The sequence below is a fragment of the Thamnophis sirtalis genome, unplaced genomic scaffold (genome assembly GCF_051295495.1).
Source record: "Thamnophis sirtalis isolate CommonGarterSnake01/CBP01778 unplaced genomic scaffold, rThaSir2_p1.2 scaffold_2, whole genome shotgun sequence".
Classification (NCBI taxonomy): domain Eukaryota; kingdom Metazoa; phylum Chordata; class Lepidosauria; order Squamata; family Natricidae; genus Thamnophis; species Thamnophis sirtalis.
In genome coordinates this window covers 36,938,136-36,963,214 of record NW_028261382.1, presented here as the reverse complement: position 1 = coordinate 36,963,214, position 25,079 = coordinate 36,938,136, and the positions used below count along the sequence as shown (strand labels likewise).

The 25,079-nt window shown below is 55.9% G+C and overlaps 1 protein-coding gene across 1 annotated transcript; it reads right to left on the bottom strand.

Moving 5' to 3' along the window:
- Positions 1-6,187: 6,187 nt before the first annotated feature.
- On the bottom strand, positions 6,188-24,540 carry DAB2IP (DAB2 interacting protein). The gene is given in 21 exon segments (XM_087704853.1): positions 6,188-8,403; positions 9,913-9,944; positions 9,947-9,999; positions 10,231-10,423; positions 11,316-11,382; positions 11,384-11,458; positions 12,305-13,014; positions 13,017-13,128; positions 13,130-13,181; positions 13,649-13,827; positions 13,980-14,054; positions 14,056-14,182; positions 15,536-15,772; positions 16,329-16,473; positions 16,995-17,139; positions 19,222-19,281; positions 19,283-19,620; positions 19,623-19,776; positions 20,215-20,313; positions 21,510-21,663; positions 24,351-24,540. Coding segments are annotated over 20 exon segments (3,165 nt in total). The 5' UTR covers positions 21,654-21,663; positions 24,351-24,540; the 3' UTR covers positions 6,188-8,235.
- Positions 24,541-25,079: the final 539 nt, after the last annotated feature.

Sequence of the window (25,079 nt, the reverse complement as noted above, 5' to 3'; positions counted from 1 at the left end):
CCCACCCTGGGAGGCTGGGTTTTCAGCCAGTGCACTAAAGCAGTGGTCTCCAACCTTGGCAACTTTAAGACTTGTGGACTTCAACTCTCAGAGTTCCTCAGCCAGCTTTGCTGGCTGGGGAACTCTGGGAGTTGAAGTCCACAAGTTGAAGTTGGAAGCTTTGCTGGCTGAGGAACTCTGGGAGTTGAAGTCCACAAGTCTTAAAAGTTGCCAAGGTTGGAGGCCGCTGTGTTAGAAGACACCAACTCTGGTCCTTCTATCTCCCCAACCTCTCCCAACCTGATGCCTTCCTGGAGAGTTGGACTGTGGGCTTGAAGTTCTGTTTTCCGGTCCAGAGAGGACTCGGCTTTTAGTCCTCGGAGACCGAGCTCTGAGCAGAGGGGAGGGTGAGAGTGGGCAGCTTATGAGGGCACAAGAGCAGTTTCTCCTCGAGCTTTTTGGGGAGGGGGTCTGTCTCTCCCTCCACTCTTCTCCCACATGCTGGTTTGTCCACTCGCATCAACAGCCCAAAAGTCTGTCTGGTGGCAAGAGTAGCACAGCACAGCCTTGGGAAGACCACCTTGCCCTTTGAGAACAGGTGCTGCTCGTGCCCCCACAGCCCACCTGCCGTGGTTCCCACGCCTCCCAGCTTTGCTGGCTGAGGAACTCTGGGAGTTGAAGTCCACAGGTCTTAAAGTTGCCAAGGTTGGAGACCACTGCACTAAAGGACCCAGCCCTCCCAGTTCCCCTCTGGAGCAGCTTCTCTTCGGAGCGAAGCAACGCCTTCCTCCTTCCCTCCAACTGCCCAGCTCCTGCCCAGATTCCTTTGCCCTTCTGGAAAGGGATCCTGCAGCCTTGCAAGAGACCTGGGGAAGAGCAGGAGGAAGAATTAGCACCTGGGCCTCATTAGTGCCACAGTAATTAGCTCCCTTGAAAGGTGCCAGGAAGAAGCCGCCAAGAACTCCAGAAACCAGAACGCAGAGCAGGAGCCCAGTGGCACCGTATGTCCAAGGTCTGGGCATTGCTGGCAAAGGCCTTCTAGGGCTGGCCGTAGATCGGGGCTCTGCCTGTGCCCACTGGAGGGGATGCCAAGACTAGGATGGCCAGCCTTGCCGCCATGCGCTGGAGGACGGTTGGCATCATTCAGGCCAGGTGCGCCAAAAGCCTCAGGCTTTGGAAGCAGTGCAGGATTCTTCCCCTACTGCTTTTTCGGGCGTGTAAGTTATTTCACAGTGTATTAGTGTGTGCGATGCGTCGACTACTCCTGTAATTTGCTGGTTCCAGTTTGCTTCTTCCCCTGGTTAAGGTTGTTGCCAAGGTAAAGATTTGGAAGACCCGAATGGGCGAATGAGGGCACTGTAACCCAGGGGGCACGTAAACACGGAAATGAGGAAAGCTGTGATTGATGGAGACATGTTGAAGAGAGGCACAGAAATGAAAGCTACATATATACTTCTGTCCAAAAAAAACATGAAAAGGTTAAGACGCAAACAGAGACTCTGGAAAAAGGGCAAGGGTCGGAGCAGGCGATACGACAGCAGAAACGTTAAAAGGAGGGGGGGGGGTGTTGTGCCTGTAAGGCAGCCCTGCGATTTATTTGGCTTTGGATGTTGCCCCCCGAGGGACAGTTCAGACAGTCCGTCCTTGATCCTGGGGGGTGAAAATTTACACCCCTCAGAGAGGGCTCGCAATTTGGGGGTCCTCCTGGATTCGCAGCTGACACTTGAACACCATCTGTCGGCTGTGACCAGGGGGCCTTTGCCCAGGTTCGTCTGGTACACCAATTGCGGCCCTACTTGGACAGGGGGGCATATCAGACGGTCACTCAGGCCCTTGTCACCTCAAGGCTGGATTATTGCAACGCGCTCTACATGGGGCTACCCTTGAAAAACGTTCGGAGACTACAGCTAGTCCAGAATGCAGCCGCGCGAGCGATATTGGGTGTACCGAGATACACCCATATTACACCTGTCCTCCGTGAGCTGCACTGGCTGCCAATTGGTCTCCGGACGCAATTCAAGGTGTTGGTTGTTAGCTTTAAAGCCCTACATGACTTAGGACCAGCCTATCTGCGAGACCGCCTACTGCCATACACCTCCCAACGGCCGATAAGATCCCACAGGGTGGGCCTCCTTCGGATACCGTCAGCCGGTCAGTGCCGGCTGGTGGGCCCCTGGAAGAGAGCCTTCTCTGTGGCTGCTCCGACCCTGTGGAATCAGCTACCCCCAGAGGTCCGGACCTTACCCACTCTCATGGCCTTCAGGAAAGCCGTTAAAACCTGGCTGTTCCGGCAGGCCTGGGGCTGTTGACCTTAGTGTTAAGGTCCAGCCCCGATTAGAACGTATGTGTGTTGTGTATTTTAAACTATTTTTTACTTATTTTGTTTTTTCTCTTTCTTTTTTCTTCTTCTTTCATTGTAAGCCGCCCAGAGTCCTCCGGGATTGGGCGGCCTATAAATTTAATAAATGAAATGAAATGAATGAATGTTTAAGGCGTTGTGAAAAACTGACAATTGGAAGGCTGCTATTTATTGGTCCCGGTGTGAAGAAGTGAGCGAGAATGGAGGCAACACAACATTCTACAGGTCCCTTAATTCGTTAAGGGTTGACACGGAAAGTAGAATAATAATTTCGAATGTTTAGAAGCGCATGGCAGCTCCGTGCCAGGCAGGGTGGCTGTGGGCTGCTCCGCCCCGTCATTAAGAAGGGTTAAGAATGTGACCCTGCTGTTGTACATTTGTGGGTTGCAAAATAAAAGGAAGGTTAAAACAAATAGGCTTGAATTCCAGCACCTTTTGTGCAAGGGCAGAGTTGAATGTGAGTTGCTGAATGCGGAGAGCCCCGGGCAGAAAGAGGGAAGCTTAGAGACGGTTTGAGTGTTGGAGCAGAGAGGGCAACGAATGTGATGTTCCTTTGGTTGCTAAATTTAGAAATAAATACCTAAGGAATGCTTGTGGCGGCTGGCAGAGCTGGCTGGGCATTTATATTTTCAGCCTATGTTCACTTGTAGGAAGCAGCGTGGGGTCTGGGCCTGAAAATTGATGTATCCGAGACCGAGGTAATTGGGTTTTGACAAGGAAAATGGAGTGAGGGATTGCAGTTTAAACGTTAAGTGGCAAGAAGCCAGGACGAGCAAGTGAATGCTGTGCCCTCCCTAACATGTTGGCTGAAGGTGGGGAAAGAGAAGAGGGGAGAGGTTAAGATGCCCAAACTCTGGTAGGAAAGGGTGGGTGGCTAGTCCACAAGGATTATTACCGAAATACGGAGGAGATCGGGTCAAGAATGGATGCAGGCAGTTTTCAACTTAAGACCACAACTGGGTCCAGATTCCCGTTCCTAAACAAGGCAGTGGTGGAGTGGGTTTTGCCCCACTTTATGACTTTCCTTGCCCCGGTTGTTAAATGAATCACTGCCCAGTTAAGCGAGGAACATGGATGTGGAGTGAATCTGGAACGGTCTGTAGTGCAGAGGGAATTATTCAAATTCAAAAGGGGAGTGGCTGGACTGGCATGAAACAGGGAGAAGAAATTAAGGGGGGGGGGTTGCAAGGAGCAGATAGCATAAATGAAGAGTGTAACAAACCCCCCAATGTTCTTACCTCCCCCCCCTCTCTCTCTTTCTCTCTCACTCCTTCCCCCCTTCTCCAATTCCTTGGCATTGGGTGGGCAAATCCTCCTCCTGCAAAATTTGGGGGTGCAGCTGACCCCAGGCAAACTTCAGCACTGCTCCTCCAACCCGCGTACACCCCACAAAGACAATTCACTTCTCAAGCAAACAGAAGGCATCCTACACGGAGGGGGGGGAAAAGCTTGAATAAAATAGCTAAATAAATCTTTAATATTTTTTTTTCTAATTGCAAATGTACATAAATGGCACGCACACGTCATGGTTCTCTGCTGTGGACACAAACTACGTTCTCTGTACATTATTTGACAGCAAAACTGAAGGAAACATCTCAGCAAGTCCTGCTTCATAATTATTATTATTAATATTATTATTATTCGTTATTATTTTTATTAAACATACTTACAAAAATTATTTCATTATTATTGTCATATTTTTTTTGCTTGGTTTCTTTTAGAAGAGCCTATAAAACACGGAGACGGGTTTGAAGAGGGAACAAGAGGGACCCGGGACGCTCTTGGGGGGCGCCAGAGAGGTATATTTGAAGACACAGTGCTGTTGTCCAAAGGGGAGGAGAAGGGAAAGGAGACCACATGGAGACAGAGCAACCTCGGGGAGTTCCGTTTGGTTGATAAATCATTTGTCCTTCGCCAGCAGACCACCCACCCACCTTGGGGGTTTGGGTGAAGCTTTTTATCTCCTATCTTCTGGGTAGAGGGGGGTGGGCAATAACTGGGTCCCTTCAAGTGCCACGCAGACCCTTGTGGCATAGTATGGCAAGTGGGGCAGAACGAGGGCTGGGTGGGAAAAGCCACTACCGGCTGCTTTCCCTTTGCCCACCTTCTGCACCCTGAATGCCCAGGTACGTGGGCTTGGCTGCCAGGGGGGAGATGAGGGGGATGCTTTGTCCTGGGGCCAAGCCAAATCCCTCCAGGGTATCGTGCTGGGCAGAGATGGCCAGCAAGGAGCTAGTTGGACCCCTGTGGCTTCCCCAACCCCCAACAAGGGCTGTGATGGAGGGGGATGTGGGGCAAACTCTCTCCATGCCCAAAGCAGCAGAAGAGACCGTCCCCCTTGGTTAGAGGAGGACCAGACTCCCTGGTTAAAGATTTGACTAAAACTTGGCACCATTTGTTCTTGACCTGAGCAGGCTCTGGCACCAAAGGTGCCCACCTTCCCGAGAGCCATTCAGTGGGTTTTTTTTTTTACCAGGACATGCATTTGGGGCTAACCCAGCCCCCCTGGTTCCTTTGCATCATGGGTTACAGTTGTGGGGTGCCCCACCCCCCCACAGGGTCTTGGATTGAGGAATTCCGTGCTGTTCCCACCCAGCTGGCTCGGCCCGGGTGTCAAATTTGGAGAGGATCTCTGCCGCCTTGGGGAAAAAAACCCTCTTTGCCTTTTTGGTATCAAATGTTTTCTTCCTCCAGAATTTAGCAGGAACCACGAAGGAAAAGGGACTCTGGGCCACCAGACCCCCCCCCCCCCATTTGGGTTTTTCAAAGGGGCGTTTGGACACAGCCAGCCCCGTTTCTCCCCCCCCCCCACACACACACACCCGGCGTGGCTGTAAACCCTTGGGCTCAGCTCCCCTAAACCAAAGCCAGCCGGGGTTTTTTTTTGTATTGTCAGGCAAAATGAAATTTAAAAATGGCACATTATATTCGATACTTTTGAAAACAAACTTTCCTCCATTTTACAAAGAGGAACCTGTACAAGTTCTAAAGATCAGTGTATTATATAAGGGGTTAGTTGTAAAAAATGAAAACCTCACAGATCGTAACGAGTTCATATGGCAGAAAGTTTTAGAAGAGAGAAAAGGGGGGGGGTTGCCCTCCACCACCCCAGGAATTAAAGGCAGTGGAGGCCTCTCTCTCTCTCTCCGTTTGGGAGGACGGAGCTGGGGTGCCCTCCCACCTGCCTAGCCTTGAGGGGTGAGGAAGCAAGGAAATCCGGTCGAGCACCCAGAGGCTGGCCTGAACCCCGGATGACCCAGGGGTGCCCTCCTGCCATCTTAGACCTCTGGCGGGCGAGGCGAGAGAGAGGGGCAGGCTCCAGCTTTTGTGACCTGGCATTTGGCAAATGTTCCCAGTGGCCTGGGAAGTCTCCAGCAGGGCCAAGGGCAGCGCAGTGGAAGGTGTCCATTTACTTAAGGTACGGCTGGCTGGGAGGAATGCCCCACTCGGGAGAAGATGGGCTTTATTAAATTGGAACTTTAAGGATCGTTTTGCCTTGGACTCCGATTTAATTCTACATGATACTTGGAACACTGCGGCTCCGGGATGGCAAGGCCCCTCAAGACCTCATGACACCTGGGAGCAGTTGGCAAGGAAAGGTGCCCGGTCCCCTGCCCCTTTGCCCAGGCTGCCTAAGACCCTGCCTGGGCACCATGCCCTAGGAAATCTGTGCTCTAGTTTGCATGCACCCTTCTCGGTGATGGGCACCCGCCTTACAAATGGCCACCTGGGGAAACGACTATTTACTATTTGGAGGTATCCAGTGTTGCATTGGTTCCTTCGTCCCAGAGAGAGAGAGAGAGGGAGGGAGGGAGGGGAGGGAGAAAGAGAGAGAGAGAGAGCAGAGAGAGAGAGAGAGAGAGAGAAAGCAGGGTGCAGAAAAGGAGCATGATTGTCTGCGGACGTTCGGACCCAGGTGGGATCACCAGGTGTGGGGGGGAGGTTGTTGTCAGTATTAAACTCCGGGTCTTCTGGGAAGGGCCCGGGGCCAGAGTTTGCACGCAGCCGAGCCGGACGGTAGCGGAGAAGCGATTGGCGCAAGAGGGATCCAACGTCCGGCTTCTTTCACCTTCCTCCGTGGGGGCGGCTGCCTCCTACAAACCTCGCACCCACACCCGTCTCACAACGGACCGCCTGCCAAGGCCCACCAGCCCGGCTAGGGCTGCCCAGCAGTTCAGATTAGGGAAGGGGGAGGCGGACTTTTTTCCGAGGGCGCGTCCTTTGCTCGTTTACTCTCTTTTGTGCGGCCTCGTCGAGGTGGCAAGCTTCCCACGCAGGACCCACATGAACCCCCCCTGAAAAGAGGAAGAGGACTCCAGAAAGGTCTGCTTTGGGCTTTGGGCGTTTTATTCCTAACGCAGACTGTGGAAGAAAAAGAAAGCGGGGTTACCAGCCCTCGTACGGCAGGGAGGCCGTCAGTTTTCGTCCTCCGGTGCTTCCCCGGCAGCCACCATGCAGGGACCTGCCATACATGGAGAAACGGGACCCTCCCCGGCCAGTTGGAGCACGAAAGGCCCCGCCAAGCAGAACCAACCTCCCCCCCCACTTTGTGAGCAGCTTTCTAGAGAAATGGGGGGGCCTCCTCCCCATCTGTGGGGACGGCAGCTCCCTGGGTGCTAGGAAGTGGAGGGGGCAGCCGTTATCCCTCCCCGGAGGCCCCGGCTGGCAAAGCGGTTGGTTCCTGCCTTTTGCGAACACCGCCAGAGGTTTGGCTGCCTTGGCATCCCCTGGCACACTATTGCACTGTGCCCCGCTGTGGATTTGTTCCTTGGGCTTCAGAGTTTCCTTTAGTGGCAATTTCTTTCACTGTTCTTGTTTGGCACAGCAAAACAGCCCTCGTGCCCGTCCTTTTCCCTGGGACACCCAGGATCTCCAAAATGCCCAGGCGGGCTCTCCCTTTGGCTGCTTGGGCAGGGCTGGGCAAGGGGGAGGAGGGGTCTTCTGCCAGCGTTCACCTCCTTTCCCAACTTGTTGGGTCTCGCCAGCCTAAAGGTGACCAAAACAGGCCTTCTGATGCCGAGTTCATTCGGTGCGTTTGCAGAAGACGGAGTGTCCAACCTGTCCCTGGATGCACGATGGCCAGTCTCGCTCCTGGCTGCATCGAACCGATGCTACCTTCTGCCCTCTCCCCGTCATTTTGGCCTTGTCTCCAGCCTGGGGGCAGAAATGCTTGTGGGGGGTGGGGGTGGCGGCTAAGTGCTGGAAGAGGAGATCAGTGCTGATAAAAGTTGACCCCAAATTAATTCTGCAAACTTAAACCGAGAGAGAGAGAGAGAAACATCTTTAAACAGAGTTTGAACTTTCTGGCTGGGGTTGAGGTTTTCTGGCTAGTGGGCGTTCTTCAGGGACTCACACAGAGAATATCAAACAACACATCTGCAGAGATGCCTCTTGCCCACGATGGAGCCCCTGAGCTGCCCCAGTTCTCCTCCGTTCCCTGATGAGGTCTGCTAGGGCTGGGAGGAGGTGCCATGCCCCGGACGAAGGGGGACAAGGCCCCTGGCACCAAACGAGCACTCGAGGGATGTGGCGGTGCCTCACAGGGCAAATCCCAGGGTGGTGGCAGTGGCCAGAGTGGTGACAGGTCAGGGAGAACTCGCTGTAACAGAGTGCTGGGTGTGTCATTAGTCCCTCCGCATTCCTGGAAGTGACCTGCTGAATTATCTTCTTTGGGCAACTGGCTTCACTCCTGCTCGGTTGGAGGCTCCTGTGCAAATCAGCGCCATCACTGGGCACAGGGGCCGCCGGCGAGGAGGGCTGGGGGTCCACTTGGCTTTCCCGCTGGAGGAGGTGGACAAGGGGAGTGCCAGGCCCGTGCCAGGCAGCTCGCCCCTCCTGGGCGCTCGGCTTGGCTGTCCTCTCGCTCCCCGCGCGCCCGCAGCAGCCGGTCCCCTGGGTTAACAGCTGCTGCTGTTCCGGAATTCACCGCTCTCGGTGATCTGCAATTTAGTCGGGTTGGTGGGGGAGATGCCATTGCGGGTTTGCGTGCTGTACCTCTCTTTCAGCTGCGTGAGGGCGCTCATGAGCCGGGCGTTGGCCGCGTCCAAGGAGGCGATGCGTTTCTCCTGGGGGGGGGGGCAAAAGAGAACACAGGCAGTCAGTGCAAAGGAAGCCCCTTGCCCAGATCGGAAAGAAGGACTTCAGGATACATGTCAATGCAAGCAGATTTGTGCTTTAGTCTGGCAAGATTCCGGCCTCTCGGCAAGCAGCTTTTTCCCCAGCTGAAGCCTTTTTGCTACCTGGGATAGGACACCATTTACCCTCTTTTCCCCAAAATAAGACCTCCCCGGATAATAAGCCCAATTGGACTTTGGAGCACATGCACTAAAATAAGCCCTCCCCCCAAAAATATTGCAACATGGTCACCGCCTCCTGCACCTCAAAAATAATAAGACCTCCCTGAAAATAAGGCCAAGCGCTTAGTTTGGGAGTCTAAGACGCTGTCTTATTTTCGGGGGAACCACGTTACTTTCACAGCTTTGACCACAAGACGGTCCAGTCTGGGATGGTTTTTCTCCCAACCTTGGTGTCGACTTCAACTCCCAGAATCCAGCATGCTCCCTGGGGTGGGGGTGGGGGTGGGGGTTCTGGGAGTTGAAGTCCAGCTGGCTGGGCAATCCTGGAGTCCACATTTCTCCAAGTCACCGAGGAACAGAACAAGGAAGGCGAACAGGCCAGGAGGAGATTGGCGAGGGGACACGGAGCCCTTGTTTGAATTTGGGGCAACTTTTCTTCCTCTCTTCTAGGATTTCCAGCGCCTGACATTTTTGTTTCCCAAGAAGGCGCCTGCGTTATTGATTTGCAGCTAAGCAGCTTCCCTCCCTCCGCCCTTGACTGGCAGTATTTTGAGAGGCTCTCCCAGGAAGGGACTCGTCCTCCAGCCTCGCCTCGGCGGCTGATGAAAATCCTGGCTGTCTCTACTTCCTGACCCTGAATCGATCCAGCCGGTGGATTAATTAATGGATGAGGAGCCCCCGGGGAGGCAGGGGGGGGCTCTTGCTGAGGCCAGCAGCTTCTCTGATTGCCTCTAATGGGCTGGGGCTACAGAGAAGGGCCACCTCGGAGATACGAGGAGCCAGGCAAGTCCCTGGAGTTGCTCAGGTAGCATAGCCCCCCCCCCCCCTCCAGCAGCAACACTCTGCCTGGGTTGAACCAATGCCCGTGCAGGCAAAAGCTCCACCTGACACTGGGGGAAAGTGAGATGTCAGGCGGCTCCTTTGCTGACCTTCTTCCTCAATTGTGGGGGAAGGAGCCCCTGGGGTGGGAGGGGTGGAGAGTTGTGTGTGTGTGTGTGTCTTTCCCAAAGTGCCAAGAGGCAGGAATCCTTGGTAGGCAGGAGAAGAGGCACCTCCCTGGCTGTTCTCGGGATACATTTACAGGATATAATGTCAATGTAAGCAGATTTGTGCTTTAGTCTGGCAAGATTGCGGCCTCTCGGCAAGCAGCAAATAGGGAGTTACTCCGAAGTAATTCCTTGTTTGTTTTGGGTTCCCTGCATTTAACACCCAACCTGTTTTTCCCTCCCACTCACCCCCACCCCAAAGCGCAGCTCGGAGAGCCCCTCCCTCCCCCACCTGCGCATCGATGATCTTCTGCTTGGAGTCACAGCCGCCTGCATTTCCGCGTGGTCCTTCTTCAGCTCCTCCTCCACCGACATCAGCCTGGGGGGGTGGAAAAATGGGGTCCCCTCTCAATGGTACAGCCTTTCTCCCTTCTTCCTCCCCCCCTCCATTTTTGGACACCAACCTTTCGGTAAATAAATTCTGGCTCTGCACCCAGGTGTAAATGCCAGACCTGCGTGGGCTACGCTGGTCGGAATGGTGCCCACTGGAGGAATCTCCTGTGACTTTTGGGGGGGGCACAGAGCAAGGATGCCCCCCACACACACTTACCTGCTGATGATCCCCTTCATCTGTATTTCCTTGTCTTCTTGTTGTCGCCGCAGCCGTTCCTCGCTCTCCTCCAGACGTGCTTGGTACTCCAGCGCCAGCTTCTGCGTGCCCTCGTCCTGGCACCGGAAGCGCACTTCGTACTCCTCCAGCTTCTTGGCAGACTGGCGCAGCTTGTCCTGCAGCACTGCCACGTCTTGTTGATACTGGGGAGGGAGGAAGGGGGAGGGAGGAAAGGCGGGGCTGGGCCAGCTGGGCCACAGCAGCCTCCCTGTGGTCCCCCATCCACCCTTCTTTGAAAGCCAGCAGGGCCCTGTCCTACCATCGGTGCAAGAAGGGAATGCCAAGGACCCCACCCTCCCTTCTAGCACTGATGATGTTCCCTAGTTGGGTCACGAAACATCTGCAAGTAAAACCACCAAGCTCAGAGAGCATCAAGGACCCCACAGCCCTTCCTCCTCTTCCTCCCCATCCTCTTCCTCTTCCTCCTCCTCTTCCACCCTTCCTCCTCCTCTTTCATTCCTCACACCCGACTCCCTTTTAGCATTGATGATGTTCCCTAGTGTGGGTCATGAAACATCTACAAGTCGACCTTGAGCCGAGGCGGCGCAGTGGTTAGAGTGCAGCACTGCAGGCCACTTCAGCTGACTGTTATCTTCAGTTCAGCGGTTCTAATCTCACCGGCCTCAAGGTAGACTCAGCCTTCCATCCTTCCGAGGTGGGTGAAATGAGGACCCGGATTGTTGTTGGGGGCGATATGCTGACTCTGTAAACCGCTTAGAGAGGGCTGAAAGCCCTATGAAGCGGTATATAAGTCTAACTGCTATTGCTATTGCTATCAAGTTCAGAGAGCACCCGGGACCCCTCAATTCAACCTTAGCTTGGTGGGGCACCCCTGGGAGAATGAAGTGAGCAAGGCAGGGGAGAGGGAAGTGCAGAAGGGGCAGGGGCAAATGGAAGTGGGAGGGGGTGGAGGAAGTCCAAGGGCTGCATTTCCCCCCTCCCAAAGCTAGTTCAGAGCTCGAGCCGAGCGTCTCTCCGTCTTCCCAGGAGCTCTGAAGGAAAGACTGCGGTGGTCGCCCCCTTACCTTCTCCTCTTGACCTGAGCTCCTCCTTACTCCTGAGCTTGCATTCCGGCTCGGCGTTCTCCTCTTCCCAGAAACTGCACGTTCATGTTGAGGAGCCAGGCGGCCGTGCGGTCCAGCGCATTGGGGTTCACGGAAGAAGGGGCCTGCAACGAAGGCGCCGCGTGGCAGAAAAGAGGGCATCAGGCGGGAGGCGGGCAAGGGACACGGCTCCCTTGGCGGAACAGAGGGGTCGCGTGGCCCTCTCCCTCAGGGGGATGCCCGCGTGTGGCTTCGGCCCTCCTGGTGTGCGGGTGCTGCTGGGCATGGAGGTTGGCACGCCTGGAGGCTGCCAGGGGTGGGAGGGCTGGGCTCGGCAGGTGGGCTTCTCACGTAGCCTCAGAGGCTTTGCTTTGGCTGAAGCAGAGCCCCCTTCAGATGTTCTGCTGTGGGGGGCGCTTAATATGTGGACAATTAATCAAACACAGGTGAAGCTGAGGGCTCCAAGAAGACAGGCCAATTGCAAGCCTTCCTACTAAGGGGTAGACATGGGAGTGGGACATCAGTCTGGGGAAGATCCCAGTCCACAAAACAGCCATCTTGGAGCCCCAAAAGTGAGCCGTTCTGTCGAGGGGCAGCATGGCCCTTAATCGGGCTCCACACAGAAATTGGCGGGGTTGAAGGTGAACAAACAGCTACAAGATGGACGTCATTAACTGAAAAGAAAGGGCAGAGGTGCTTCGGGGGGGGGGTCAACTGCCCCCCACTGGGGTCCCAGGGCTGGGGGCAGATATGGCTCCTCCTGAATGGGCAGTAGCAGAACAGAGAGATCTCAAATGGGCATCCTGTGTGCCGGGCGAGCGGCGGGCGGAGAGAGGTGCCCAGCGAGGCCAACATGGGCAGCGGAGACCCAGGAGATGGGGAGGGGGGTAGAAGCCAGGGTGTATCAGAGGAGCTGTGGGGGGCTCATGGCCTGGCCCGCCTCCCCACCACCCCCAAGCTGCCCCACTCACCTGCTTGTGCATGGTGCGCTGCTTCATTTCCGGGCTGTCTCCCTTGGAAGAGGAGGACTGCTGGCGCAGGCGGGCACCGCTGCCCGGCCAGTCGGGCGAGGAGGAAAGCAGGCCCCCGCTGGCCGGCCGGGGGTACTGCAAGGTGCTCAGCAGGGAGGGAGGGGTCCTGCCCCGAGTGATGGGAGGGGGCGGAGGTGGGGGCGGGGGCTGGTCTATCCGCCGCTGTGGGCCGCCGCTGTTCTGCCGGGGCATCGTCGGCTGCCCACCCTTCTCGGCCACCGAGAGCTGCCGGCGGGCCAGTTCTCCGGCACGCCGGGCAAAGTCCTCTGGGACACCACCGGGGTTGCCGAAGCCGTGCTTGGTGGCCGCGGCCAAGTCTTCGCTGTTGCTGTGGGAGCTGAGTGAGCTGTGGCCCTCGGAGCCCGAGTCGGCCAGTCCCCGGGGGGAGAGCGGCAAGCCGGCCGCCATCTGGTAGACGGGGTTCTGGAAGGAGAGGGGGGCCAGCAGCTGCGGCCGGCCCGGGGCGTTCTCGGCGTTGGGCGTGGTGGGCGTCTGTGCGGAGCGGCGCACGGTGGCAGTGCCCGTGGCGCCGCTCGGTTGAGTCCGCGTGGCCCAGGCCTGCCCGGCAGAGGGGTGGCTCTCGGGGAGCGCTTCGGCGGCCCCCAGCCCACCGCCCCCGCCGTCCAAAAGGCGATTGTCCTGCAAGTCCACATGGAGAGGCTCTTGCTGCCATTGGCCATCTGGACGTCGGGCTCATTGGCCTCCGAGTAGCTGGAGCTCCGGGCGGGCGACGGCTGAGCCCCCACAGACCTTGTGACAAAAAAACAAGTCCTTGTTTTCAGCGGTTGGAGACGGTAAGCGTGTGAAATCTATCAGACTGTGGGGAAATAAAAATGCATAAGGAGAAGAGGAAGGAGGAGGAGGAAGAGAAGAAGACGACGGCAACGAAGAAGAAGAAGAAAAGGAGAAACGGCAGCGAGACACACACAGAGAGAGAAACGTGCTACGCAGAGGACAGCAAGCAAGCAAGCGCATCCCACCCGCCATGCTCAGGGGAAGGACATGCCGCTTTGCCCCTTCAAGGACCCTCGCCCGCCTTTCTCCCCTGCCCTGTGGGGCACTGCAAGGCATCTGTTCTTGACAGCAGGTGCCGCGTGTGTGTCTGTGTCTGTGTGTCCTGTGCAATTGAACTTTGCCTTCCCCCACCCGTCAACCTCAGGCCCTTCTACTTTAGGGTCCCCCACAGCGCATGTGTGTGTGTGTGTGTGTCTCACCACGGCCAGGCCCTCCTCCCTGCCCGCCCCTCCCTGCCTCCCACAGCCAGGCCTGCCCACCCGCTCTTACCCAGAGAGGTCGCTCTCCAGGACCATCTTCTGCAGCCCCACCGAGATGCCGTTGCCGGCGTTTGGGGTGGAGGCGGACGGGTCGCTGGTGACCGAGACCTGCACGCAGGACGGGTTGCTCAGAGCCGCGTTGACGTCCCTGAGGAGGCGCGACAAGGGGCCCAGCTTGGTCGCCGTGTTCTGCAAGGGAGGAAACGGCTGAAGCCCTCCGGCCCCAGCGCTTCGGAGCAGGCCCAGCCGGGGGAGGAAGCTCTGAGGGGGCCCTTGGGGGCCGCTTTGGGCGGGGGTCTCACTGCCCTTCGGCTGTGAGCCAGAGGGCTTCGGGGGGTTACCTGGTCCAGCTGGGCCACCACCTCCCAGAGCAGGGAGTGCAGAGTGGCCAGCTCCCGGCCCAGGTCGATGTAGCCCCTCGAAGCCGGCCGTGTTGGAGAGGGTCTCCGGGTTCGAGATCTCCAGGAGGAAGCGTTGCATGTTGGTCCATTCGTGCTCCAGAAACTGGTTCATGAAGTACATGTACTCTTCCTTGCTCCCAAACCTGTGGCAAAGCCAAGGCAGAGGAAGCCGGCTGAGGCCTGGCAGGAAGAGGGCTCCCACTGCCACGCTGGCAAAGCCGGGCAAGGTGGCCGCTGGGAGGAGCAGGGAAGGGGCCGTGGAAATGGGGAACCTGGGCCAGGCAGGCTTGGTGGAGGGAGAGCAGCTGCAGGCTCCCCCTTCGGACAAATGTCCAAGGGAAGCCCCGATCGCGCAAGGGAGGGAGTGGGCACAGCCGGGCAGACCCACCCTGTGCCCTGGCTTGGATTTTGGAGGCTGCATCTCTGCAGGTCTATGGTCTTTCTTTCTCTCTTCTTCCTTTCTTTCTCCCCCCCCACTCTCTCTTCCTCTCTCCCTCTCTTTTTCTTTCTCTCCCCCTCTCTTTTTCGTCCTTTCTCTCCCTCTCTTTTTCTCGTCCTTTCTTTCCCTCCCCCTTTTTCTTCCTCTCTCCCTCTCTTTTTCTTTCTTTCTCTCCCTCTTTCTTTCTTTCTCTTTCCCTCTCCCCTTTTCTTTCTGCATTTCTTTCTTTCTCTTTCTCTTTCCCTCTCTCTTTCCCTCTCTCTTTCTTTCTCTCTCCTCTCTTTTTCTTTCTTTCTCCCCCTTTCTTTCTCTTCCCCTCTCTCTCTTGCTCTCCCCTTTTCTTTCTTTGTCTCTTTCTTTTTCTCTCTGCCTTTCTCTCTCTCTCTTTCTTGCTCTCCCTCTCTTTCTCTCTCCCCTTTTCTTTGTCTCTTTCTCTTTCTTTCTCTCTGCCCTTCTCTCTTTTTCTCTTTCTTTCTTTCTTTCCCTCTCTCTCTCCCCTTTTCTTTCTTTCTTTCTTTCTTTCTTTCTCTTTCTTTCTCTTTTCCTCTCTCTTTCTCTCTCTTTGTCTCTTTCTTCCTCTCTCTTTTCTTTCTTTCCCTTTCTTTCTCTCTCCCTCTTTCTTTCCCTTTCTCTTTCTTGCCCACTCTTTCTTTGCCTCTTTCTTTATTTCTTTGTCTCTTTTTCTTTCTTTCTTCCTCCTTCTCTTTTTCTTTCTTTTTCTTTTTTAAGGATAAGCAGCTCAGAACTAGCCAGGAAAGCCAGTGGAGGGATTTGTTTCCAGCAAAGCTCTGGGCTTAAGTAGCAAGCTGGCTGGGATCTGTGTCATTCCTCCCGCCCCCCCCAGTTGATTCTCTTGCTTTCAGAGGCTTTAAAAAATTCATAACTGGGGAGGGGGGGAACCTGTGCGTGCAGAAGGGGAGAATCTTGACACTTTCAGGTTTCTAGTCCCTATGATCTCACGAGGTGAAATTGACAGTGCCAAAGTGGCCACTCAATGACCCTTCTCCCCTCCCCGCCTCAACTCCAAATCAGCTGGTCGACCCAGAGGGAGCCTTACTTGGCAAAATTGGCCAGGTTTTGGGTGACCTTGGCGATGAGGGTCAGCGTCCGGGCAGTGCGGTCATCCGGATACTCCTGGAGCAGGTTGAAGAGGGAGGGCGACATGATGGCCGGACAGAGGAAACGGAGGAAGAGGGAGGCGCTGATCAGGCGCTCGCTGATGTCCGGCCGACCGCGGCTGCTGCACTCTTGGCGCCAGGAGGCGAAAACCTCCTTCAGCTCCCGGGGGAAGACGCTGTGGAGGGGAGAGAGGGAGGCCAGCTCCAGAGGGGCTTCAGGGGAGGAATGGCTGCCCCCCCAGAGGATGCCCATCTTCCCTTTCTGGGCATCTGGAGCACAACGGAGGGCACTGCCCCCCTGGGCATCTCTCCCGGAATAAAGCAGGGTCGGAAAGCATAGCTGGCTGAGGAATTCTGGGAGTTGAAGTCCCCAAGTCTTGAAGTTGCCAATGTTGGGGACTCCTAGCCCAGAGGCTGCCAGATCCCTCAAGACCCTCTGCTCCTGCGTCTCAATGCTGCTCTGGTGGTTTGGCCCCAGGAGAAGCTAATAAGAGCTGAAGAGCGAGTCGGGCTGATTTTCCTGGTCAGTTGGCCACCTCCTGGCTGTTTTGCGCTCTGACCCTCCGTGGCCAAGGAAGGAAAGGCAGCCAGCAGCCTTGGGGACTGGACAAAGCAGCCCTCCGGGGACTCTGCCTGCCCTCCAGCCTCTCGGGGGTCCCAGGCAGGAAGCAAACTCCTGGCTGTCTCTGCCCCCACACCCCCACGCCGACTCTGGCAGTGCAACCCACCTACCAGTAGGAGTTGATGATCTTGCAAAAGGCCAGTTCGCAGCACATCTTCAAGTTGCTCTGATGCTCCAGGAGATCCGAGGAAGAACATTTGCTGGGGTCCACCTCGCAGTTTTCGTCCGACTCGTACAGCGCCTTGATGAACTCGCCTGCGAGCCGCAGGGAGGAGGAAGAAAAAATAGGGAAGCCAGTGAATTTCCCCATCCCCGAGATTCTGGGGGAAGCCAAGGAATGAAAGTGGGGAGCTCCTTCCAGTGACAGCCCCCTCCCCGTGCCCAAAACCACACGGCTCCATTTCATGTCACCCCTGCCTGTTCCTGCCCCCCCTCAGAAATCGGCTTAGAGACGAGCCGGAAGCCGGGCAGAGAGGCAGCCGAGGGCCACCTGCCTTCTGGTGACTCCTGGCTGTGAAGAGCCGGGGAGGCTAGGAGAAGACCTGGTTTGGATAGGGAAGGGCTGCCGAGCCCCCCTGTCCTCAATGCCTCTTGGCTGGGGCTGGAAAGCTAGCATCTCAGGGGGGAAAGTCCCCGCAGGCAGCAACTCAGCTCTGCAAAGGATTGGGCTGGAGAAACTCCACCTCCCGTAAGGCCAGGTTCCACAGCTGCTGCCCCAAAGCTTGGGGAAGCCCTAATGGGGGCGGGGAGAGGGCAGGATCCCCCCCCTGCCTTACCCAAGGCATCCTGCAGATACTTCTGGCCCACCAGCTTCAGGTACTCCTCAATGGCTTTGGTGGCCAGTGTGTTTTCCCGGAAGATCAGGTGCTCGTTTTCCCCGCAGCGGTCGACCTCGGACATCATGAGGTCTGTCAGGAAGTCCTGGGAAGGAGAAGGTCCATTGGGGTGGGAAAGTTCCCGGGGCTGGTGGGTGGCAGGGGAACAGCCGGGCACAGAGGGCACTGCCTACCTCAACCCCATTCACCCCTTACCTCTCTCTCTCTCCCTCCCCCCCTCCCTCCCTCTCTCTCTCCCCTCCCTACCGCAGGGCCTCTAAACACCCTGACTTTCAAATTGGTTTTATTTCCTGGACTCCTCTCCCTGCCTGTCTCTTTGGCCCACAATCCTGGGACAATTTGGGGTGGAGTAGGATCACTTTGCTGCTGGACCGATGTGCTGGGAAAGCCCCCGCCCCCCGCACAGCACCCACCCACCCACCCTCACCCACACAAACAATAGGCCAAAGAAGGGATGGACTTCTGCATCATGGCATCCCTGCATGTCAAATATTGGGGAGCAGCAGCCCCACACCCAGTTTAGGCTGGGCTGGAAGCTGCTGTCCTCCTCCCGGGGTGGGGAGGGGTTGAAGTCGGATGGGAAGCGCTGGGAAAGGAGATTCTTCTGAAGAACGGAGTCCAGGGTCCACCCCCCCTCTCTCTCCTCTCCTTCAATAGCAATAGCAATAGCAGTAGACTTATATACCGCTTCATAGGCCTTTCAGGCCTCTCTAAGCGGTTTACAGAGAGTCAGCATATTGCCCCCAACAACAATCTGGGTCCTCATTTTACCCACCTCGGAAGGATGGAAGGCTGAGTCAACCCTGAGCCGGTGAGATTTGAACCGCTGACCTGCTGATCTAGCAGTAGCCTGCAGTGCTGCTTTTAACCACTGCGCCACCTTGGCTCTCCTTCACCTGTTCCTCCCCAAGTAATTCTGCAGGACAGGAGGGGGGGGTCCTCACAGGTTTGCCCCTGCTTCCCCCAGGCCGCCTCTTTCCCTGCTTCAGAAAATGCCAGCCATGTCCCCTAAATGCTCCAGTCCCCCCACCTCCCCAGGACAGGGGGCAGCCTGCTTTCTCTGGAGGTAGCAGCCCCTCCACCAAGGCTCGGTGGGGCAGTGCCACGCCCGGGAACATCTTAAGGGTTGTAGGGAGGGTGAGGAATCCTGTCACTGACCCGCATGGAACTCTGGTGCCCATTAGCCTAATCCATGCCTTGGCTCCAATAGCTTACTATGTCAAGCTCTCCCCTTGAAGCCACGTGGAGCCCCCACATGCTAAGGCAGCCTATCTGAGGAGCAGCTTTGCCCATAAGAGCAGAAAGCACAATGCAGTTTGCATGCGTTTCATGTCCAGCTGGCAAGGGGGAGGCACAGGGGCTCTGCAGTGGCTTCAGGGCTCCCAGGCGAAGGGGCCCCAATAGGGACCCCCCAAAAAGGCTCCCTCAGGGACCAGATGGAAGAGGTCGGGAGGATACAGGTCCTAACTCCCTGGCCGCCACTCAGGCTTCACAGCAGAGCAGATGACTCCCGAAAGGAGGACCTTGACTGTGCTCGTAAAATTGATTAAAGCCATAATTAGCTGGACTAACAGCTCTTGCAAGAAATATTACCCAATCCCCCTCCTCGCTCTGAGAGGAGGGGGCCGAGCGGAAGGCAGCCGCTGGGATTTACAACTGGTCAGCAAACTCCAGCGCTCTCTGAAGTGTATACAAGGCGGAGGGGTCCTTTGTAAGGGATGGCTACACATTCCTTCCAGTGGGGAGGGGTCCTGAGAACGCACCTGCCTCTGGTTACCCCTTTTGCAAATGCCAAGCTTTGCCAAGAACTTCACACCCTCCATCTTTTATGGGTACAACTCAGAGGTGGGTTCCTACCGGTTCGCACCGGTTCGATAGAACCGGTTCGTCAAATCTACCGAACCGGTTAGAAGAGGTTCCAACCAGTGGACCCGGGAAAGCAGGCCACACCTACAGAAGAGGTTCCAACATTTTTTGAAACCCACCACTGGTACAACTGTTGTGTGACAATTTAATTCAACCCCGCAAAGTCAAAACGATTCAGGGGACGTGATGGTTTGCAGGCGCCAAGGATCAGTTGCCCAAGCTGGGCCAGAGCTGGGTTGGTCTCCTTTCAGGGCGTGGGCCCTGTTCCCCGTGGGAGCGGGTAAAGCCTCCCCATCCTCACCTTGGCTTTTCCCGTGCTCTGCAGGATGTGGACCAAGGCCGAGGCCATCTCCTCCTTGTTTCTTGACGCTGAGCATCGGCTCCAGCACGGAGCAGAGGACCATGTAGTTGTTGGTGACGTACTCCGCAAACTCCTTGTACGTTTCCATGGGGAGCACGCTCATGCTCTGGTAGCGCGACTTGATGCGGATCATGGGCCCCCCGGATTTGCCCTTGCTGGGGTTGGGCGTCACCACCGGGTACCACTTCTCCACAAACTGGCGCCCCGTGACGGAGCCGGCCGGGATGCTGACCATCCCGATGAAGTTGGTCTTGTCTTTCTTCTTCTTCTTGTCCGTCTCCTTGTACAAGTGCACGGCGATACTCCGCAGGGGCGGGAGGTTGTTGAACTCAAAGTGCTCCCCCAGAAGACATTGTCCGTTTTCAGCTTGCAGGTGGTGCGGGCGTAGAGCGCCTCATCCAGGCAGAGTTCGCACAGGTAGCGCTTCTTCGCGGGCAGTTCTTTGGCTTCAATAATCCACAGCTGGAGCATGTTCTCGACTCGCCGACTGTTGTCCTGGGAAGGAGATGCAGAAGAAGTGACTATGGGCTTACCTACCCTGCATAGACACGTAAAGGGATCTTGTAAGGCCAACAATTTGCACCCTTGGGAATTTTTATCCATGTTCCTAACAAAACAACTTCTGGAATATTCAGACTCATCAGAGAAATGTCCCACTTGGGTCAAGACACTTGTGCAAATAATGCCATTTATATCAATTATATATAGATAGACTAACTGACACCAACAGTGTACATTTGTATTTAACAGACGCTTGTATTTAATGGACTCTTAGATTTAACAGACATGAACCTTTTCCAAAGCGTTCAATGAACTGACATTCTACCAGACTCGGAGGTCTGTTATCTTTCTAGCCTCCTCCTTTAAAGGAAGTTGGAAAATTGGGGAGAACAAACAAGGGGCATCTTGCCAAAGACCTCCCCCCAGCACTACCTTGTTCGGGTGCACCGCTCGTCGCAAATTCTCCATCCATTTGTCGCGTTCTGCTGCAGACCGGCAGGAAAAGCATTTGCTCCCAGACGATGTGGTCACCTGCGAGAGGAGAGAGAGAGAGAGAGAGATTGAGAGAGAGAGAAATTGAGAGATTGAGAGAGAGAGAGAGAGAGAGAGAGAGACAGAGAGAAAGAGAGAAAGAGAGAGAAAGAGAGATAGAAAGAGAGAGAAAGAGAGAGAGACAGAAAGAGAGAGAGAAAGAGAGAAAGAGAGAGAGAGAGAGAGGAGAGATAGAGAGAGAAAGAGACAGACACAGAGAGAGAGAGAGACAGAGAGGGAGAGAGAGAAAGAGACAGAGACACACAGAGAGAGGGGGGAGGGAGGGAGAGAGAGAGGGAGGGAGGGAGGGAGGGAGAGACAGAGAGAGGGAGAGAGAAAGACAGAGAGGGAGGGAGAGAGAGACAGGGAGAGAGACAGAGACAAAGAGAGAGACAAAGAGAGAGACAAAGAGAAAGAAAGACAGAAAAAGAGAGAGAAAAAGAAAGAGAAAGAGAGACAGAGAGAAAGAGATAGAAGAGAGAAAGAGAGAGAAAGAGACAGAGACACAGAGAGAGAGAGAGAGAGAGAGGGAAAGAGAGACAGAGACAGAGAGAGAGGGAGGGAGAGAGAGGGAGGGAGAGAGAGAGACAGAGGGAGAGAGGGGGAGAGGGAGAGCGAGACAGAGACAGAGAAAGACAGAGAGAGGGGGGAGGGAGAAAGAGAGAGAGAAAGAGACAGACAGAGAGAAAGAGAGAGAGAAGAGAGAGAAAGAGACAGAGAGAGAGAGAAGGGGGAGGGAGGGAGAGGGAGCGAGAGACAGAGAGAGAGGGGGGAGGGAGGGAGAGAGAGACAGACAGAGACAGACAGCGAGAGGGAGGGAGAGAGAGAGAGAAAGACAGAGAGAGAGGGGGGAGAGAGAGAGAGAGCTGATGGGCGTGGGAGTCTCCGCCCAGGCAAGAAAGAACGAGCAACACCCTCAGCTCCTCATCGCTTGGATACGGATATCAAGCCTGGGCCAATGGGATCCAATGTTTGGGAAGCACACTCAAAAAGCAGCCACCTTTCCTTAGCCTACTCTCATGAAGTTGATCCTGAGGTAGACTGCCCCTGGATGTGGAGGTTCCATCCTTAATCTTTTAGGAGTGCATCATAAACTCAAGCAAGACTCCCATCGAGCCCAGCCCTCTGCTTTCCATCCACCAGTGCTCCTCCTCCCTCTTGCCCCCCCCTCGCCCTCTCCCCAGCGTGCCCCTCACCTCGAAGCAGAAATCCTGGCCGAGGATGCTGCTGTGCACAGGCTTAATGACCACTTCCTCCTCCATGCTGAGATCCAGGGCTTCCACCGCGCTACCAGGACTGAGCAGTGATTCGTGGGAACGCGACTCCTTCAGCCTCGGCATTAGATGGGATCTGGGGGGTGGGGGAGAAGAGGAGAAAGGGGGCTGAGAAGAGCCTCCAGCACTCAGCATCTCCAGTGGCCCCTCAGTGCCAGTTCCCCCTCGCACATCTGTGCTAGTCCTTCCCGACTCTAGGGGGCAGCGGTGCTCATCTCCGTTTCAAAGGCCAAAGAGCCAGCGCTGTCCGAAGACGTCTCCGTGGTCATGTGGCCGGCATGACTAAACGTCGAAGGCGCACCAAACGCTGTTCCCTTCCCACCAAAAGTGGTCCCTATTTCTCTACTTGCATTTTTTACGTGCTTTCGAACTGCTAGGTTGGCAGAAGCTGGGACAAGTCACAGGAGCTCCCTCCGTGATGCGGCGCTGGGGATTCGAACCGCCGAACTGCCGACCTTTCTGATGGACAAGCTCAGCATCTTAGCCACTCAGCCACAGTGCAGGCAAGGGTTGTAAGGAGGTTTCCCTCGCTGTGTCCCACCCAAACCCTCCCAGGCCCATTTTAAAGCAGAATCTGCCTGGCCAGCATGGAAGCAGCAAGATTTATTGCCTTCGATCACCCACCCTCCTGCCCGCCTAGCCCACCCACCGGGCCTCAGGTGACCAAGAGTCCACCTGCAGCAGAAACCAAAGGGAAAGGAATCTATGGGGCTGGACTGGGCTTGCAGGGGTCTGCTGGGGGGGGGGGGAAGCAGTGACATGAAAAGTTTGACTCCAGGGGCTGGTCCTGGCATGTCCGGGGAAGCCCAGTCTCCCCTCTGTCCGGAGGGCAATTTCCTCCCAGCTCAATTGTAATCTGGGGCTCCCTTAGAGCCCCCCCTCTCACTCTCTGGGCTCACAGGTTGGAGGCTCCTTTGAAGACTTTGGATGGGGAGCAGGAGGGGCTGGGGGCCGTGAAGCCCCCTTCCCCTTCAGTCCCCAGAGAGAGAGGGGAAGCTCTTGGTGGGACAATGTGAGCCAGGCTTTTGTGGGAGAAGAATAGCTGTTGTTGGGCTGGGAGGAGGGGGGCAGGGGGGAACACTTTGGGGGGGGGTTCAACAGGGTGGGAGGGGGAACAATTGGGAAGCCCTCCAGGAGGAACCTTTTGTGACAAACACAGGTTGTTAAAGACATCAGCTGCCTTTTATCCAGCCAGGCCTTCTGCTACCCAGACAAAATTGCTCCTTTCCACTTCTCTCTCTCTCTCTCTCTCTCTCTCTCTCTCTCTCTCTCTGTCTCTCTTTCTCTCTCTCTCCCCCTCTCTCTCTCTCTCTCCCTGTCTCTGTCTGTCTCTCTTTCTCTCTCTCTCCCTCTCTCTCTCTCTGTGTGTCTCTATCTCTATCTCTTTCTTTTTCTCTCTCTTTCTCTTTCTATCTCTCTCTTTCTCTCTCTCTTTCTCTTTTTCTTTCTCTTTCTATCTCTCTTTCTTTCTTTCTCTCTGTCTCTTTCTCTGTCTCTCTCTCTCTTTCTCTCTCTCTCTCTGTCTCTCTCTCTCTCTCTCTCACACACACACACACACAGGCTGGCATGTCATCTGAACAAATTATGAGGGGAGGGGGGCTCAGAAGAACCTCAGCAGTAATCATGAGTTATTGTTTTTGAGAATGCCTGAAGAACAAAGGTAATTTGTACGATTTCCTGTTTGCGTGGAGTTTATTCTAATCTTGGCTCTCCAGGGAAGGGGCAGGGAAGGGGGTCTTGGGTGCCACCAAACCACCAAGGGACAAGCCTTGACCAGACCCTCCTTTGCCGGAGAGCGAACTGCAAACCAGGGAGCCACAAAGAGACCCCCAAACCACTGCACCGCCCCAATCCCCCCTCCCCCAAGAGCAGAGAGGGATCAGTCGATGTGGGAAACTTGCGAAGGAATTGCTCTAATACAGCGCTCAATCGATCCGTATCTGTTAATTGATTAAAACGTGAGCGAGGAAGAGTCGCAAGTGGGACCAGGCTAACATAGGCAGACAGGAAAACACATGCAGATGTATGGATGTTTCTATCCACATCTCTAGGCGGGTGGATTGAGGGCAAATATTTCTCTCAAAACAAGAGCCTGGCATGCATCATCCTGGAGACGCATCCACCCTCCTGCTTCCCACCGGAGGGACGGAAGGCCTCTTCCAGGAGACGCATCCTTTAAACCTGGGAGCTACGGAGCTACAGGGAAGGGAAGGGAAGGCAGCTATTGGGGCCAAACTGCAACGTGCTAATTAATGCATGAAGCATTTCTGGTGAGGAGGGAAGGGTCGGGAATGGAGTGGCTCCCTGGCTGGCGCCCCAAACAGCAGCCTTTCGCACCCCACCAGTGGCGGCTGGGATGCACCTGGCAACGAGAAGTGCAGGATTGCCACGAACGGAAGGCTCAGCCTGTGGACGGGACGTCAGCAAGACTGGGCGTCATTCAAACTCCTGTGATTCTCCAAGCAATCCTGATTGAACCCACTTCCCTTCCTGCTGGGCTCTCCTGCTGCAGGGGCCATGGGGGGGGGGGGTGCTGGCCAGCTGCCTCCTCTGGTTCCCCGAAGAACAGCCAGGGGGTGAGGGGGAGCAGGGACCGTCCTGTAGCTCAGTAGGAAAGGCCAGGCGACCCACAGAAGCAGCCCAAGAGGGAGGAGAGAAAGTGGCCAGCAAGACAAGAAGGTCCACCCCCCCCCCTTGTTTCCTCTCTGACATGCATGAAACCCCCCCCACCTTCCACCAGCCCCCCCCCCCCGGTCTCCTCACCCAGACAGATGTCCCGCTGCACCGCATCGCCTCTCGGGGTGCCCGTCTGCCCAAACTCTGCCCCCACGGGAGACGGGGGAGACTCTCCTTCCCCAACGCACAGCCCAAGCGGGCCTCTGTCCCCCTCCCGCAGCACCCCTCCTCGTGACCCCCTTCTCGCCTCTCTCGGCACTGCCCGGGCGGGCGGCAGGCGCTGGCAATGGCAGCCCGGTGGTGCTAGCGCTGATTGGCCGCTCTGTAGCTGGGGAAAGGAGCGACATCTGCTGTTAAAGTCAACATCCACACACTGGAAAGACGGGGCCCCCCTCCCAGGGCTGGCCGGGATGCTTCATGGCCCCCTGGCCCTGCGTGTGTGTGTGTGTGTGTGTGTGTGTGTGTGTGTGTGTGTGTGAGAGAGAGAGAGAGAGAGAGAGAGAGAGAGAGAGAGAGAGAGAGAGAGAGGGAGGGAGGGAGGGAGGGAGGGAGGACGAAGGGGATGCCTGGAGGAAGTGGGCAAAGAGAACGGAGGGAAGTCTGGCGCAGAACGAACTTCTGGGCCAAAGAGTTACAACTCCACTCCTCCAAAGCAGGGAAAGGGGATGGAAAGGGGACAGGAAGGACAAAAGGAGACCCCTCCCCATTGCCAAAGAAGAGAGGAAATGGACGATGGCCGAAGGAGGGGCTGGGGTTGCAGAGAAGGAGGTGGGGGGGGGGGTTGGAGACCCCACCAACTGAGCTCAGAAGGCATCT